This window comes from Pseudophryne corroboree, chromosome 5, assembly GCF_028390025.1.
Source record: "Pseudophryne corroboree isolate aPseCor3 chromosome 5, aPseCor3.hap2, whole genome shotgun sequence".
NCBI classification, from domain to species: Eukaryota; Metazoa; Chordata; class Amphibia; order Anura; family Myobatrachidae; genus Pseudophryne; species Pseudophryne corroboree.
In genome coordinates, this window is record NC_086448.1 from 161,391,970 (window position 1) to 161,410,405 (window position 18,436).

The 18,436-nt window shown below is 44.2% G+C and overlaps 1 protein-coding gene across 2 annotated transcripts in view; it reads right to left on the minus strand.

Annotated features, from left to right (window-relative positions):
- Positions 1 to 18,436, minus strand: part of XYLB (xylulokinase) — a 509,150-nt gene that overhangs the window by 39,834 nt on the left and 450,880 nt on the right. For both annotated transcript variants that reach the window (XM_063921841.1, XM_063921840.1), the window contains exon 17: positions 6,677 to 6,764. In XM_063921841.1, coding sequence (XP_063777911.1) covers positions 6,677 to 6,764 — 88 coding nt within the window. The remainder of the gene's footprint in view (positions 1 to 6,676; positions 6,765 to 18,436) is intronic.

Below are 18,436 nucleotides of genomic sequence, written 5' to 3' on the forward strand. Positions count from 1 at the left end.
TAGGTGTCCTCATAGATAGCAAGCTAAGCAGTAGTACCCAAAGTAGGACTGCAGCAAAGAAGGCTAATAAGATATTAGCATGCATAAAACGGGGTATTGATGCTAGGGACGAGAGTATTATACTCCCGTTATATAAATCACTAGTGAGGCCACACCTTGAATACTGTGTACAATTCTGGGCACCGTACGACAAAAAGGATATCCTGGAGCTTGAAAAGGTACAGAGGAGGGCGACCAAACTAATTAAGGGCATGGACATAGGAATACAAGGAAAGGCTTGAAAGACTAGGCATGTTTACATTGGAAAAGCGGAGACTAAGAGGGGATATAATCAACATCTACAAATATATAAGGGGACAATACACAGAGCTTGCGCGGGACCTGTTTTTGGTTAGATCAACACAGAGGACTCGTGGACACTCGCTCAGGTTAGAGGAGAGGAGATTCCGCACAATACGGCGTAAAGGCTTTTTCGCGGTAAGGACAATACGTGTTTGGAATTCCCTGCCCGAGGGAGTTGTAATGGCGGAATCTGTCAACACCTTTAAGAATGGGTTAGATAAATTCCTAATGGATAAGGATATCCAGGGGTATGGTGCATAGTCATGCATTACAGTTACTATAAATAGGGATAAAATGCAACGGCTGACAGCAGCATCAGTCAGAAATTTTAGTCAAATCATCATGCATAGGAGACCACAAATAGGTTGAACTCGATGGACAATTGTCTTTTTTCAACCTCAGATACTATGTTACTATGTACAGTATGTTTGGAGGTGTGCATGTATGTAATAAACTTATACTGTCACGGTGTGTGTGTCCTGTTTTTTTGGGGGGTATTTTTTTTAGTAGTAGTACTACAGGTACCAGCGGGCCCGGTTTTCCACCGCATGCTGGTACTTGTGGTTCTCCAAGTACCAGCTTGCGGGGGAGGCTTGCTGGGATTTGTAGTACTGCTACTAAAAACAATATTCACATTTTTTACACAAGGCTATCAGCCCCCCATCCGCCACCCTTGGATGGGGGGGACAGCCTCGGGCTTCACCCTGGCCCTTGGGTGGCTGGAGGGGGGGGACCCCTTGATTTAAGGGGTTCCCACTCCTCCAGGGTACCCCGGCCAGGGGTGACTAGTTGGGTATGTAATGCCAGGGCCACCGGGACCAGTATAAAAGTGTCCCCCGGCTGTGGCATTATGTACCTGGCTAGTGGAGCCCGGTGCTGGTTTCAAAAATACGGGGGACCCCTACGCTTTTTGTCCCCCGTATTTTTGGAACCAGGACCAGGCGCAGAGCCCGGTGCTGGTTTATGAAATATGGGGGAACCCCTGTCATTTTTTTCCCCATATTTTGTCAACCAGGACCGGCTCAAAGAGCCCGAGGCTGGTTTTGCTTAGGAGGGGGGACCCCACGCATTTTTTTTTCCTACTTTTACACTATTTTTAATTTTTTTAAAGATGCACAATAAAACCCTGCACGGATCTCACAGATCCGTCCGAGTTTCATTGTTGTAATGTCGGCAGTGTTTTACTATTCACTCCCGTAAAACACTGCCAAAAATTACGAATGACATCGACATCGGTAAACACGAAAATGTAAAATACGGCAGCTTAGTAAATGAGGCGTAATAAATTAAAAAAGTTGCAATTTTACACATTCGATGTCATTCGTGTTTGTACTTTAACCTCATTCTGAAAATTACGAATTTTAGTAAATATACCCCGCTGTTGGGGATATACCACAATCAGTGAGCAGCATGTGTTAATAATGTAAGAATTAACATTTCAGCTAAACTGTACAAGGTCTGTGTAAACATCGCCTCAATGGGTCTATCTATACCTGATGTAAATCAGGAATGTATTATGCTAAACAGCAAATCATTTTTACACATAACCATCCTGTACAACAGTGTTTCCCAACCTCGGTCCTCAAGGCACACTAACAGTCCTGGTTTTAGTGATATCCAGGCTTGAACACAGGTGACTTAATTAGTACCTCAGTTATTTTGATTTAACCATCTGTGCTGAAGCCTGGATATCACTAAAACCTGCACTGTTGGTGTGCCTTGAGGACCGCAGTTGGGAATGCCTGCTGTACAAGATCATAGAGGATATTACAGTTTTTGCCAAACAACAAAATATGAGTGTTTGCCGCCCTTAGACATGATAAATACTCAGCACTTTCACAGTGTACTACACAATTTGTGACTGTAATCACTTTTCTCTAAAGTTATATGTGTGACCCTTCCCATGCACCTGCATTAAGGATCAGAAGTATCAACCGACAATCATTTATTATTAAGTCAGCATCACACTATCAGTCATTCACATATCATACATATATATATATATATATAAGGTAAGGTGATGGGCGGCACTCCAAAGGATTTTCTATGAATAAAACAGCTCACCAGGCCGATTAGCGTGTCAACGTTTCAGGTGTCTTTATTCACACCTTTCGTCAGTATCCTGACGAAAGGTGTGAATAAAGACACCTGAAACGTTGACACGCTAATCGGCCTGGTGAGCTGTTTTATTCATAGAAAATCCTTTGGAGTGCCGCCCATCACCTTACCTTGTCTGCTGGGCCTTGCAGTGCCACGGGAAGGCACCCAGGTATTCAATCCTTGCTGTAGGAGTGCCGGTCACAATTGTTTTTTATATATATATATATATATATATATATATATACATCATATGAGCAGATTATCAACTACGAATACATCTCAAAGCATGTAGGAGTACATATTACTGAATTTTGTGCTATACAGATCTTTAAAGTATTCAGACGCATTGCGAAGAAAACCACAGTAATGTACATAAACCTCATATGCAATAGGCACTAAACTTAACTATTCATACTAACAAAAGTAGATAGAAATTTAGTGCTGTATAGCCCGTACTCAGTAGAGTGGGATACAGGGAGACTTACCCCACTTCCAGGATCGATCAATACGTTAGCGAATGCTGAGTGGATCCAGACGCTACTAGTGTACACTGCCGCTCCGGTAATTTTTAGTGGACACAGACGCTCATGTCTGCGACCCAGTCTCTTAGGGGTAAACTTTAGTGTATACAGACGCAGCGCCTATGCTGCGACCGAGTCCCCTCGTGGTAGCGTCTGAGTCGGAAGTGAGGCAATCAGTTCATGGCGGGAGACGCACGGTAACTGGTCATGAACTGGGGGGAGGGGCGACCAGGAGAGCGTCTGACTCCCCGCTGCTGACATCAACCCTAGGGATCGCAGCCTCAAACTAATCCTGGCGCCTTATGATCCCTAAGGCCTAGCGCTAGAGCACCCGTGGTGGTGGCGCGCCAGCTACTGTTTGGTAGTCTCCTCCCAAAACAGTGCGGCTGTGTCCGTATTCCCCTTCTAAGCGGAACCGATGCCTTATCTACTCCCCGTGCTCCGGCCACAGCCTGGTAACGTCTGCTGGACCTGCTAGTAACATCCGACACAGACGCCCGTCGAGACAGCATTTGTACCGTGGGTAAGTGTTTTTGCGACCCGGCGGAGAGTTTTTGGGGCGACTCTTTCCAATATGCGTGTAAGACGCTGTTAGGAAAGATCATTTGAAAAACATAGTAAGACTATAAAAATAATTCAAATAAAGCTTAGGGCTGCCAAACAAAGCAGCCCTGTGACCATGGTCCGGCTTCTGCCGCACCAAACAAAAAACTGATTTGACTGAGTCAGTGGGCGGGATTATATGGACGAGCCCGGTGCATTCTGGGAGGCCAGAAAGCTTGTGATCGTTTGGTGCCAATCCGCTGTCGCTCCATCATATCCCAACGTTATCCTGTGGATAACCTGTGGACCCTGCCGGAGAAAATGGGTTTAAGGGACTCTACCTAGCATAATATGTATAAGGGGCTCTATCTGGCATAATGTGTATAAGGGGCTCTACCTGTCGTAATTTGTGTAAGGGACTCTACCTACTGTAGCATAACATTTATAAGGGATATTACTGTGTGGTGTAATGAGAATAACGGACACTACTGTGTAGTGTAATGTGCATTGGTATTTTTCTGTGGCCACACACCTTCCCCAGAAGCCACGCCTCTATATTTTTGGCGCAACTGTTCCTATTTTAAATATGGGGTAGAGGGGCACCAACTCTTTCTGGCACAGGGCACCTAAATGCCTAGTTACGGCTCTGTGTATCCTACACTGTGCATTATAAAGCAATTCATCCACTCTACAGGGGATGATCATGGCTTGAAAATGAAAGACTCACCTTCAGAAAATGAACCTTGCTGGTTGTCTTCTTTGAAAAAATCCCAGGGTGTGCTTCATTTTAATGTCGCCAATGTAATTTAATGAGATATTCTTATGCCCACTAGTCCTCAGCTAAAGGGTTACTACTCATACCTTTGTAACAGATTAAAAGATAGAGGTCCCCCTTTTTTAAAATATTAATCTTAAAGAGGAGCTATTGATTTGTGACAGATTTTGCTAACTGGAGTCTATCCAAAGGCTACGGGAGTGTCTACAAATATCTAATGCAATAACATCACAGTGCCCAATTCCCACGAGAGAGGGGACGCTACTGTAGCTGCCACACTCCTTATGTTAACCATTTAACTTAAATTAATCACACCAATCAGTGTCTGTTCAGCCCTCTGCTCAACAACAGTACTAATGTAGAGTACGTATGGTGGCAGTCGCATCTCCTGAAAGGAGGAATTAAAAAAAACAAAAATTTTTAGCCTTTGAGTACCCTGTAGTTACTAAAAAATAATAATTTCTAATTCTTTGGAAAAAAAAAAGTTTTTAAAATATCGTATAAAAAAAATCACTAAGACTATCTAAGGCCCAGTGCTGAGTGCACCATAACATTTCTAAATCTCTCTTTCCCCTAATACTTTAGTTGCAGTTATACTAAAAAGCCCTAGCAGTATATTTACTAAAAGTTGATTTTGGGTATATTTACAATCGACCAGAATAGAACCAACATCCCCACAAAATCTACTACAGTGTTTCTATTCCAAATAGCTCATTTACTAAAAGTCGATTATTCAATCACTGGGTGATGTGAGTTCCATTTGAAGTTCTAAATGTGTTCTATTCACCTTAAATCGACCAAAAAAATCAGTCAAAAATCTACCCAAAACAGACAAAATTCTACAAAAGCATTCCTATTGGCCATGCACTGACACATGCACTGTATTACCCCCAAACACATTAATTCCTGTGCTAATTTGCATATCCACGATTTTTTTAAATCATTGCTGTGCCTTTAAATCCCATGTATTATGCAGCCAGCGTGCCCTACATGCTTCCCTCCCATGGTTTTTCCAACATTTTGAGGCTTCAGACAATTCCACATGATTTAAAGTCAAATAGAACTGTTTCTGATGGTTCTATTGAAAATGGTGAATTGTGGTCCATTTTTAGTAAATTTTCAAATCGACTATTAGTGAATATGGTTTAGGAATTGAACTTTAGGTTAAAGTATTGAAGGTTCTATTATAGTTCTATTTGAGTGTAAAGTTCTATTTCAGTGGATTTTGAGTCAATTTTGAGTTGATTTTGACTTTAGTAAATACCTGTTACACAAAATCAACTGAAAATCATCTGAAACCCAAAATCGATTTTTAGTAAATATACCTCCTTCTGTCACAAATGATAGTTCCACTATAGTTACTGACATAGCCAGATTAAGGGGCGGTGCACGTCATACCTTATCCTGGGCCCCCCCTTGCCAGGGGCCCCCCTGCCAAAGGACACTGGGCCTAATTCAGTTAGGATTGCAATTGCAAAGCTGCTTGCCGCTGTAAGTGGCATAGGGTCTAGAGCGAGACCTCTTGAGTCCTGTCCCAGTGTGTACAGAGGCTGCTGCTATTCTTGTATGTGACAAGACAAATTCTAGATTTTATTTATTTATTTATGTGTACTTTAAGGTTGTTTAAGTTGTCTTGGTTTCACTACAAAGAAATTTTAATTAAAAAAAGTCTATCAATTAGGAGGAGCTATAAACAGCTAGGCATTATCAAACTATTAGATTAAATCTAATACACATTGGTTTAAATTTGATATGCAAGATCCATACATCGCAATTTGACCAATTCCAGGAGGAACAAAATGTTCTAATGTTATGATTGCAATCACCTGTGTTGAAACCCCTTTCTTATCAATAGTTCTACACAGGTGACACCCATCATATATTTAGAGGGAAGTCCAGGTAGAGAGCATTTTGTCCCTCCTGGGATGGGTCATGTTGGGATGTACTGTATGCACAATATAATATACCCCCACCTTCCACCACGGTCCCCCTGTCTTAAGTGCCTTGGGCACCCCCAAGGCTTAATCCGGCCCTGGCTACTTATTTTAGTGATTGTCACTAAACCATTGAAACCATTGTACGTCTACAACCAATCTCTCTCTCTCTCTCTCTGACAATCTATTCCTGCAATAGACTTGCATTACAATGTTCATTTCTCAGTTAACAGCAATTAATTATTATTTCCCTGGATACCGCTATTTTTTCTAGAACCAACAAGGCTTGCTCATTCTGAGCTTTTGTCACTTGCAGATATTTACACGAGGAAAACAAATATGGGATCGCACAAAAGATTGCCTGAAATCTGCCTGTGTGACAGGCTTAACAAGAGGTTTGTGTATTGCAGGAGGATTAGACAGCAATAAAATACACAGTCTTTTTTAATGAGTCTTCTTACCATGAGCCGCTTGATATGCACATCCTAGACAGGCAGAGTTCGAGGTGGCAAGAGTGTGCACTGGAGCATTGAAAATATCTGACAAAACCTAAACATGTAATAGAAATTAGAAAACAAAATCAGTTTTCATCACAAAATAACATCTCTGCAACTAATGGCAAAAACATGTCTGCTCTCTCACTCTCTCATCTTACGTAATTATATAGGATACAGCTAAATTCGCAGACACTATTGTGACTCCAACTAACTGGCATACACTCTTCCATTCACATTTGTGTAATTATATGTATCCATCACTTTGATAGCTTCTGATTACAGAACAAAGTAATCATTTTGTTACTATCTAGGTTATTATTATTAGTAATAGAGGTACATTTAATTATTTGAAATGGAAATGCAGAATTCTGTAGATGTTTTTGAGTGGAATGAAGGCTTCTATTATATTAATATTCCCTCAGATGTCCATACGTAACCACTTTTCAGACAGTGGACAGAAAGCTGCAACTCTCCAGAGCATGGAAACACTTATATCAGTATGATACACATAACAACCTATTGAAATTGATAAGACTCTTATTGAGCATGCTATTAAATAGAAGATGACCAATATCTTGGCCTACTATGGTCATCTTACAACTGTAGTAGTAGGTGGCACTGGAAGCTGTCAAATTGGACAGTGATCCAGTCGCTTAGCTCCGGGACCAGAGAAGCAACACTGCAATGTCTGTGACCATCTTTAATATGAGTGTAGACCCTTTCAATGCATCTCTCAGGTAAGTAGCTCATGCCGTGGGGGCCACTAGTAAGAAAGGATGGCATCTAGAAGTTGAGGAAAAAGTTATGTAGGGTATAGATATTATAGATGTGAAACATGCCTTGTAGATGTAACATTTAACTTTAACACATTCAAACTTACTACAATCCACCACTAAACAGGGAATGCCCCACTAGATGCACCTTCTGTACCGATTAGAACCATTAATAAATAGCACAGGATGTGTAGTGTTCATTCAACGCCTTAGTTTTGCTCAGCTAACCTCAGCTCTCAGGACACGCTTTCATGACACAAACTAGAAGTGTGCCCAGGCTTGTGCAACTGCATTAAAACATTAACCTTCTAATACTTTGTTTAAAACCACAACTTACACAACATCTACGCAGTTGATACTCAAATCTACCTATCCTCCCCAGATTTGTCACCATCTGTATTGGTCAGGGTCACCGAATGCCTTTCTGCTGTTTCATCTTGGATGTCAGGATGTCATCTCGCCACCTCAAACTTAATATTTCCAAACCAGAGCTACTTATAATTCCACCGGCCAATAGTAGTTTCCAACCTGATATCTCTATCACTGTTGAGAACTCAACAATCAACCCTACCCCACAAGCTCGCTGCCTAGGTGTCATAGTTGACTCAGAAATTTCCTTTGCTCCCCACATTCAATCTGTCTCAAAATCACGTTACATGCATCTAAAAAACATATCTAAAATACGACCATACCTTACACAAGAGACTGCAAAAACTCTGATCCATGCTCTCATTATCTCCCGCATTGATTATTGCAATAGTCTTCTTACTGGTCTTACCAAAAAGAGACTCTCACCACTACAATCCATTCTGAATGCAGCTGCGAGGCTAATCTTCCTTGCTAGACGTTCATCGTCTGCTCTGTCAGTCCCTCCAGTATTCTACCGTATTCAATTTAAAATACTTTTACTCACACATAAGGCCATTAACCATACTACACCAATGTACATCTCTTTGCTCATCTCAAAATATTTCCCAACACGACCTCTCCGCTCTTCACAAGATCTACGTCTCTCACTCACACTCATTACTTGCTCTCATGCACGATTGCAGGATTTTCTTTGGGCTGCACCCACTCTGTGGAATGCCCTACCACGCACAATAAGGCTCTCCCCTAGTCTCCAAACCTTCAAAAGTTCCCTGAAAACTCACCTCTTCAGGCTAGCTTATCACATTCCAGAACCGCTCACTCAACCTTCATAAGCTTTCCTATCCGATTATATCCCCACTGTACAGTCCGCACATATACTCCACATTTTTTCTCTCTTCCTTTCCCTTCTTTCTGACTATGGTTTATAATTACCGTGATGTGATATCATGCAACCCACCTAGAACCATTGCAATCCAGTGGACAAATATGCAATAGTGCCTTTCCTTGTGTATCAATGCCTATTTCCCTATAGATTATAAGCTTGCGAGCAGGGCCTTCCTGCCTCTATGACTGTTTGTTTATTACGCAGTTTTGTTTTATCATTGTGTCCAATTGTAAAGCACAACGGAAAAAAAACTGTTAATTTAAAAATAATAAACTTACATTAAAGATAATATTATTCTAACCTACTAATTAAGGCTTAAATGAATGATGTGAGAAAGGGATATTAATAATGCAATTACTACATGTGGCAGTGTGTGTTGGAAAATGTGTTTTGCGTTGGGCAAAAATGTGCCTTTAGATGTGTTTCTCAACTAGAAAGTCAATATTGTAGAGCACTACAGGTTTATAACCAGAACCAGTGGGTTGGGTATGTGTGACCGGCGGTCACAATACCGATGTCAGGATCCCAGCTGTGAGATGGCTGGCGGGAGGGGAGAGCGCAACGAAACCCCTTGCGGGCTTGCTGCACTAACCACGCAGCGTGCTTGATGGCTTGCTGCACTCGTCATGGGTTCTTTTCCCACTCTATGGGTGTCGTGGACACCCACGAGTGGGAATAGTCCCTGTTGGTCAGCATGCCGACAGTCGGAATTGTGATGGTTCAGGATGTACTATATCCTGAACAAGAGACGTCACTAAGGGGTGCAGGCCACACCCAGGTGTCACACTTCGAGAGGTGACACCGAAATGCTGACTCCTCAGTGACAGTGGGCGGGTGCTGCACTATGACATTACGTGCAGCACTTGGCTCCTGACACAATGTAGAAGTCGGCAGTGCGGTCAGTCAAGTCTCCGGGGGCAGCCCACCAGTCCCGGGAATACTTGGCACACCATCGAAATAATGAAAAAAGGGTAAGCCTGCAAAGCCCCTTTCTCACAAGACCAGGCCCCCTTTTGGTCACACTTCGACGCGTGTGGGGGAGGAGAGGCTTGTCGGCACACCAGATGACTGACACAGGTCAATGACCCCAGTGACACCCCAGACGAGAACCACTCTGAGCAGATGCAAAATTCAAGCGGTCTGCATGGAGGAGATTACATCACAAAGAATGCCCTGAAATTATGAATTTGCTATTGCATTGCCCTGTAACAAAAGTGCTCTAAACATCCTAATTCCACCCATCTCCTACACTGGCTGATGCAAAGTTCTGCTCCTACACCGCAGACCCCTGTACTTTTACAGAGAACGAAGTACACATGCGCAGACTGAGGTGCCCTGCACCACCACAGAAGCTTGCAGTGCTCCACAGCCATTCTGCACTTTGGAACTAATACTCATTGTATCTCTTTTAAATGATATTGGGCCTGATTCACAGTTGTACACAATGCTGATGTTTTAGTAGCTGAGCGATTATCGACAAACCGCACATGCGTCACTTCTGCACATGCGCACACGCAGCAATTGATTTGCGATTAAGATCACAGTGAAGATTCATTAGCAAGTGATGAAGCAGGGTTTTGTGGGCGGTAACGGGGAAAGGCGGCAAAAACATGGGCGTGTTGGGACCACTTCCGGGGTGTGTATGAGCCGCCGACTGCAATCCTATACAAAGGAATCACGTCTCCGGCATGTCAGTTGCGGTGGCCATTCTGAGTGACCATAGACTTACTTTAGGAGTCGATGTTTTTCATATCTGCATCGATGCTGCGAAAGTGTGCGCAAGTACGCGCAGTCGCGAAAGCTATGGTGGGTGCCTCTATGCAAATCCCATTGGCTGTTCAATCAGCATACTTTCGCACATCCTCTGAGTCAAAAATTGCATCTGCGGCAGCATTAGCATACAACCTTTTTGAAAGGTACCAACTGTCAAAATTTGTGCATCCGAAGATGCAATCATTTGCACACCCAAGATAAACAGTCAACTTGACCCGCAAATCCTTTCCATAACATAAGGCACACTTGCGCACTTATAGGCAAACAATGTGTTAAAACTCAATTTGCACTGTATGTTCACACGTGTTCGTATTTTTTGCACAGGACCTCCATTGTGTGACTTTGATATGTACAGTATGATATATTAGTATCAGTTGTTCTATCATGAATAGTGAGCAGAATGGGTTACATATAATTATCATGATGGGCAAGTGGGAGTGTGTAAATCATGTATGAAACATATCGTTAATCCCCTCTGGTGCTAGCAGGGAGCGTGTCCCCTACCTCGTGCTGTAAATGCAACAAAGGACAAATGACAAAGTGAAACAGGATAAATGTAACATATCTATGGATCTGTTATGTATTGCTTGACAGTTGTGACACCTCTTTCCCACTGCTCTGGAGACTTGTTTTTTTTTCTGTGAATAAAACCTTTTTACTGTTAACTCTCATGTGTGTCCTTAATTGTATGCCCTTCAAAAGTTCAAAGCATCCCTTGTGAATCAAAAGGCTCTTTTATATAATGAGGTATAATGGCAATTTTACCCCGTAGTGTATGCAAAATTAATTATTGATAGATAAAAGTACATTAAGGGGAATAAAATAATTCAATATAAAAAGGGATATTTTATTAAGAAAGGCTGGCAAAGCATCTTATAAGGAGTAACATGTAATCAAATGTCTTAAATTCAAAATGATCCTTCTTTTAAGAGGTCCTAGAGCCCATAAAATATTGAAATGCTTATACTGTATAATGTACCACATAAAAATGTGAGTCATGGGAGTATATTTACTAAAGCTTCTAAAACAGGAAAGAGGCGGTATTTTCCACAGCAACCAATCAGATCATTACTCTGTTGCATTCTAGAAAATTATAGAATCTGATTGGTTGAATGATACAATATGATTGGTTGTAATGGGCAACACCACCACTTCTTTCTTATAGAAGCTTTAGTATATCTACCACCATTCTTTTATGTAGTCAATGGACTCCATCAAAATCTTGGCATTACATTGGAGGGCCTGGACGTTCAACTTTGCATGCCTACTCTCCGCTACTGGGCTAACTTGCATACCTACTCTACATTTGCTTACTCTCTCAGAATTTTCTGGAGTCCCAAATTCCTGGACTCAATAGAGAGTAGAGCAGGCTATCAGATCTGGGGCTTGATGATGTAATTTGCAGCACATCATAGCATTTTGTGTAGCCAGTTTTGAAAAGTGGTGGTACAGGCCATGATTATACAAATTGCACCTTGTGTCCTCCATCATCCTGCTCTGGCCTCCGCACCGTGGACCTTATTCAGAGATGAACGCAGATTGCTGCATACTCAGCTAGATCTGCGTTCATCTCCGCAAATGCTGGGGGCCACCCAGCACAGGGCAAGGCTGCCTAGCATGTGTGAGGCCACCTCCTGTCCGCAATTACATTGTACGCATTGGAACTAAGGTTGAACCCTGGCAGGGCAGACCCCAAAAATGGTCCCAGCCCGCCCCTATTCGGAGCGCCCCACCTCCCCAACGCCACGACAATGCCCCACCCTTCGATAGCCGGCCCTGTCAATTACACAGCGGCTGCAGTCTTTCTGGATGTGGCCGCAATGTGTAATGTCACGCATGGTTTTGCCCAACTGCTAACAAATTTGCTGCTACGATCAGGTCTGAATTATCCCCAATGGCTGGTGCGCATGTGCAGACCACCTGGATGCGGGGGCTGCGTATGAACGCACGGCTACGTCCAGGTCTGTAAAACCCCTGTATCTTCTGGATGGGAGACAGAAGTACAGTAGGTTAACATGCTATGAGTAGATGGCAGAAAAAGTAGGTAAACTCTTACATTTAATAACTGGTTGGCTCTCCTTTGGTAAAAATAACCACTACCAAACGTTTCCTGTAGCTTCCGATCAGACCTGCACGGGTCAGGAGGGTTATTGCTCCATTCCTCCTTACAAAGCTGTTTCAGTTCAGCAATTCTCATGTCCTTGGGATGTCTGGTGTGAACCGCTTTCCTCAGGTTATGCCACAGCATCTCAGTTAGGTCGGGGTCAGGACATCAAAGGGCAAATTTTCTTCTGATGAAGCCATTCAGTTGTTGATAGAGGTGAACTTTGCAATCCAAGTATGGCTATGGACTTCCCGCCTTTCTCGGATCCCAAATCAAGGCAGAATGTCATCATCCCGCTGTCGAATTCTCGTGGGTTTTGGATTCTATAAAAGTCACTGGTGATCAGCGCCACCTTCACGCCGGCTGTGGAGAGTGCACAGGATGGACGTGTCCGTCTCAGTACTGTATTGTCTGGCATGAGGTGCTCTGTCTGCTGTACCTAAAAGGGTTGCTCTGCTGTATCAGTCCAGGCGGGGTGCTCTGTCTGCTGTATCTGAAAGGGGTGCTCTGCTATAACAGTCCAGGAAGGGTGCTCTGTCTGCTGTATCTAAAAGGGGTGCTCTGTCTGCTGTATCTGAAAAAGGGGTGCTCTGCTGTATCAGTCCAGGCGGGATGCTCTGTCTGCTGCATCTAAAAGGGATGCTCTGTCTGCTGTATCAGAAAGGGGTGCTCTGCTGTATCAGTCCAGGCGGGATGCTCTGTCTGCTGTATCTAAAAGGGATGCTCTGTCTGCTGTATCAGAAAGGGGTGCTCTGCTGTATCAGTCCAGGCGGGATGCTCTGTCTGCTGTATCTGAAACAGGGGTGCTCTGTCTGCTGAACCTGAAAGGGGTGCTCTGTCTGCTGTACCTAAAAGGGTTGCTCTGCTGTATCAGTCCAGGCGGGGTGTTCTGTCTGCTGTATCTGAAAAAGGGGTGCTCTGTCTGCTGTATCTGAAAGGGGTGATCTGTGCATCCATCCAGGGGCTCCGCCCCAGTGTAAAATAAAATAATAAAAGCTAAAGACAAAAAGCCTAAAAACATAATTCTGAAAAAAAAAAATTTGCTTTTTTTGTGCCGTACCCCAGTGTACTTAACAATTTTTATTTTCATAAGTACTGTGACACTGCCGGTCAGACCGTAGTATATTATTTCCTACTCATACACGTATTGCGCGACACTGTTGGTGAAGGTCAACCTCAGTGTTCCATCACTATGGGGGTCATTCAGACCCGATCGCACGCTGCCTTTTTTCGCAGCCGTGCGATCGGTTCTGAACAGCGCGTGCGCTGCGAACGCTTTCTTTGTTAGTTCCGTCGCTCCATGGCGGCCGTTGCCATGAAGCGACGGAACTAACAAAGAAAGCATTCACAGTGCCGAATGCAAGAAGACTGACAGGCACAAGCCGTCCAGGGGTGTCAACTCACCGTTTTCAGGGAGTGTCCAGGAAAACGCAGGCGTGCCCGGCCATTTCCAGGGAGGGTCCCTGATATCAGCTTATTCCAGGATCATCGCACCCAGGCAGAAACTGCACCCCTGCACAGCGATTACCCCCTCCCCTGTAGGCGGCGATTACCTGGTCGCAGCAGTGCAAAAAATAGCCTGCGTGCGACCAGGTCTGAATTAGGCCCTATATCTGATGCACACATGTATTGTGTGATGCTGTGGGTGAAGGTGGTACCATAGTAATATATTTTATTTACTACTCATACACGTTTTGTGCGACACTGTTGGTGAAATTAAACCGCAGTGTTTGATTACTATTTCTGACTCATACTTGTATTGTGCGACACTGAAGGTGGTAAATTTTTTGTAGAAATTGTGGTGTGTGCTGTACCCCACTTCATTTGTGTTTGTGGATAGATATGGAGGATGAACAATTGAGAGGAGAGCAGGAAGCACATACTACTAGTGGTGCAGGTGCTACCACCAGTCATGACAATACAAGTCGGTCAGCATCATCTACTAAGGAAGATGCCCAGGGGCATAGAGGGCTAAAATCAGGGCATGTAAGATAAGGCAGTAAGACAAACTGTGCATTCAGAATTGAACCATCAGACATCAGGAATGTTTAGGAGTGTCCTTGTCAGCTATGTGTGAGTCTGACATTTCTCACACTGTCCTCAAAGAGAAGCCTCTTTTACCTCCTTCCACTAATTCTGCACCATTGGCACATGTGGGGAGCAGTACAAGTAAAGATGGTGATATGAGGAGGACAAAATAGAAATTGAAGATGTGTGTGGAAGTAGAATAGAATGAGCGAGGTATGTGTGTACTACTACTATCTGACACTGAGGATGTTGATGATGTTGTTTGTGTAAGTTAGTCACCGGTTGCTGCAGTTGTTGACCGTGATAAAAAGAACGCCATTGCGATGCCTGGGCATAAGACCCAAAAAGCCACCTCTTGGGTGTGGGATTATTTTTACCCCAGTCCTGACAATGTTTGTGAAAGCATCTGCTCCATTTGTGAGGCTAAAGTTAGTACATTAGCCATCTAGGCACCTCCTCCATGTTACGTTATTTGTGGCGAAGACATGAAATTTATTGTACAAGATTATAATGTAATTAACACCCTCATCATCAACGTCACTACTTATCGAAGGAAGTCCTTCAAAATAATTGTTTTGTGGGGGCCCAAACCAACCAACCAACCAACCAACCAACCAACCAACCAACCAACCAAACATTTCAACCACAATCATTCCTTGTTTCTGAAATAATTGGTTTGTTAAAGTGTGCATGTAATATATACAACATCATTTTCCAAGGACAATTCCATCTTGCCCCTCTTCTCTTTGCATTATGTGCTGTTTGGAGTATTGCTGTGATGACAAACATTTGTATAGTTTATTAAACTGCCACCCTGTCTGCCATTGCAGTGCCATTCTGTTTCCTAGATGTGCCATGTTGGAAGTTTAAGTGCCACATGTTTGTGCCGCCCACTGCTGTCACTTAGCTTAGTCATCCAGCTACCTCAGTGCAACCTTTTGGCCTAAACTGGATAAAAACAATACTGTGAGCTGCGAGGTGGTCAAAATCGACTGAAAATCTGTGGAAATTAATGTTATTGATGTTAATAATTCTGTAGGAACAAAAACAGGCCCAGATTCTGTGATTTTAGCTGTTTTTATGTTTTGGGGGGGAGGGGGGGGGGGGAATACAGATCCAAAACAAATACAGATCCAAAACTCGCAAGGGAGGTTTTGGCAAAACAGCATTGCAGAGTCAGCGCGGGGAAATCGATGGAGGGTTGGCGACATTTTTGGAGCGGCTGAGTGACGTCACATGCAGCCGCTCTGATGAGAAAAATGGCGGCTGAACGCCTGCATATGCAGCCTAGCTGCGGCTGCAGGGGGTCATCCACAGTTGCTGCGTCTGCAATTAAATTATGGTCACAGCCGCTGGGCAGGCCAGGATGGGACCATTTTCAGGGTGGCTGCATGATGTCACCCGTTCCAAATAAAAAATAGGGGCAGACCGCCTAACTGCGCAGTCAGGCTGCGCTGCCAGGGTTCAAACTTAGTTACAATGCATATAATGTAATTGCGGACGCATTGGGAGGCGGCCTCACACATGCTGGGTGGCCTTGCCCTGCGATGGTCGTCTCCCAGCAGGTTAAAGAAAGGATTGCAGATTCGACTTTTTAGCGGAATCTACAATTCATACTGAATAAGCCCCATAAAGCCTTATTCAGAGGTGTGTCCTGACGAAATGTTACTAATTAAAATGGAACATTGACCTAACCTGTTGTGCACTGGAACGCCTGTCTAAGATGCTGTGGACTGGTATGTAATACATTATTGGCTCTAACAAAGAGGCTAATTCAGACCTGATCGCTGCTGTGTGTTTTCGCACAGAGGGCGATCAGGTCTGAACTGCGCTTGCGCAGGGGCCGCAGTGCATCGGTGCATACCAGAGATGCGATTGACATCTCAGCCCAGCGATCGCCTCTGCCTGATTGACAGGTAGAGTCATTCGCTGGGCAGGAGGGGGCGGGGCGGGCCGGCGTTGTTGGGCCGCCGTTTTGGGGGGGGCGCCATCCGGGCAACGCAGGCGCACCCAGACCGTCCGGGGGGTGGCAGCTGCGTGATGTCACAAGCAGCCGCTGTGACCCGGATTGCGACGGGTATCTCCCTGCCAGCGTGCAGGAGCTGCGCTGGTAGGGAGCTACTCTTCAGGTACAAAAGCATCGCCGCCGTGCGATGCTTTTGTACCTGTGGGGGGGGGGGGCAGAGCCAGCCATGCGGGGCGGACTATCCCTGTGCTGGGCGTCCCCCCGCATGTCTGTGAAAGTGATCGTAGATGTGCTGTGTTTGATTGACTGATATATACACACCGTGTGTGTGTGTGTGTATATGTATATGTATATGTGTATATATATATATATATATATATATATACCCACAATATTGCATAGATGCACTCTCCACTCAATTTTCTTCACCGTGCAGGGTGCTCTTTAATTATTCCTCACCGGAAATGTCCATATCCACCAAAGTAAAGCAACTCACTACCGTTTTCATGTTTTAACAATACACAGTTGTTTTTATTCAATCTTCAGGCACAGCTGTATCAATCCGCTGTTTCAGTAAGCATGTTCATTAGCATGGGGTCACAAAGTTCAGCTTATCATATAAGTCACTTTCCATACATTTCAGTGATCATTGGAAAATCCTCCACTTATTGTAAACATATAATACTCCTTTATATGACTCCACATATTATGCCAACATGCTCTTCCTACTTTAAATATATCTTGTTTCTTTAATATGTCTGTTGACTTTGGCCGCTTACGTGCCTTATAAGACTCACATCTGTCAGGGCCGGATTCCCGGCGTGCGTTCCACCCAGCTGCGCATCAATATATATAAACCGTTGTTAAATCTCTTTCTGCAAGGTACACTGGGCTCCACAAGGATTAACATCGGGGTGTAGAGTAGGATCTTGATCCGAGGCACCAACAGGCTCAAAGGTTTGACTGTTCCCAAGATGCGCAGCGCCGCCTCCTCTATAACCCTGCCTCCGTGCACAGGAGCTCAGTTTCGTTAACCAGCCCAATGCAGTAGCAAGTACCAGAGACGACAATCGCTCGTAGCCAATTACACCACACACTCACTACAGGAGAGGGTGTCAGCGGCTAAACGCACAGTTCTTTAAACACAGCAGTAGTACTTTGCACGAATATAATAAATGCAGAAATAACCACAGTTCCTTAGAGGTTGCAGAATGGTGGCTGCCATAGGGCACTGGTAATATCAGGTACAGTTCTTATAGACCAGGAGTTGGTGTGTGTGCCCTTAACCAGAGAACCCGTCTGCAGGACACAGAAGTAGAAATGAGGAACTAGCCAGCAGGTGTTCCTTAGAAGCTGGCAATACTGGGTAATGTGGTAAGCTGCTGGGTGTACCGGACGGAACCGGTCAGATGACAAGGTAACAAGTACTGTGCTGGTATGATGCTAGAGTGCGATGAAGCAGTAGATAAACAGTGGCAGAGCACTGGTAATGTGAGGAGACAAACACCACTGTAAGCTTGGCGCTGGAAGCTGGTGTAACAATAGCCAGGAATGACAAAGGCAGAGCACTGGAGAGTCAGGCGGCACCGCAAGGTGGAAGGCTGGTGCGGGTCTCTAGTGGAGGTTGAGAGCAGGAGCTGGAAACCTGCAACAGCAATGTCCACAGCAAGGAGAGACCTGGTAACACAAGGTTTGACAACCAAAGCACTGACAGATTCTAGGCCCAGACACAGGATATTTATACCTGCAGGATGGCAGGCATTGGCTGAGCAATCATGCAGATTTCAGTGGAGCAGCGGATTCGAGTAAACTGAATTATGTGACT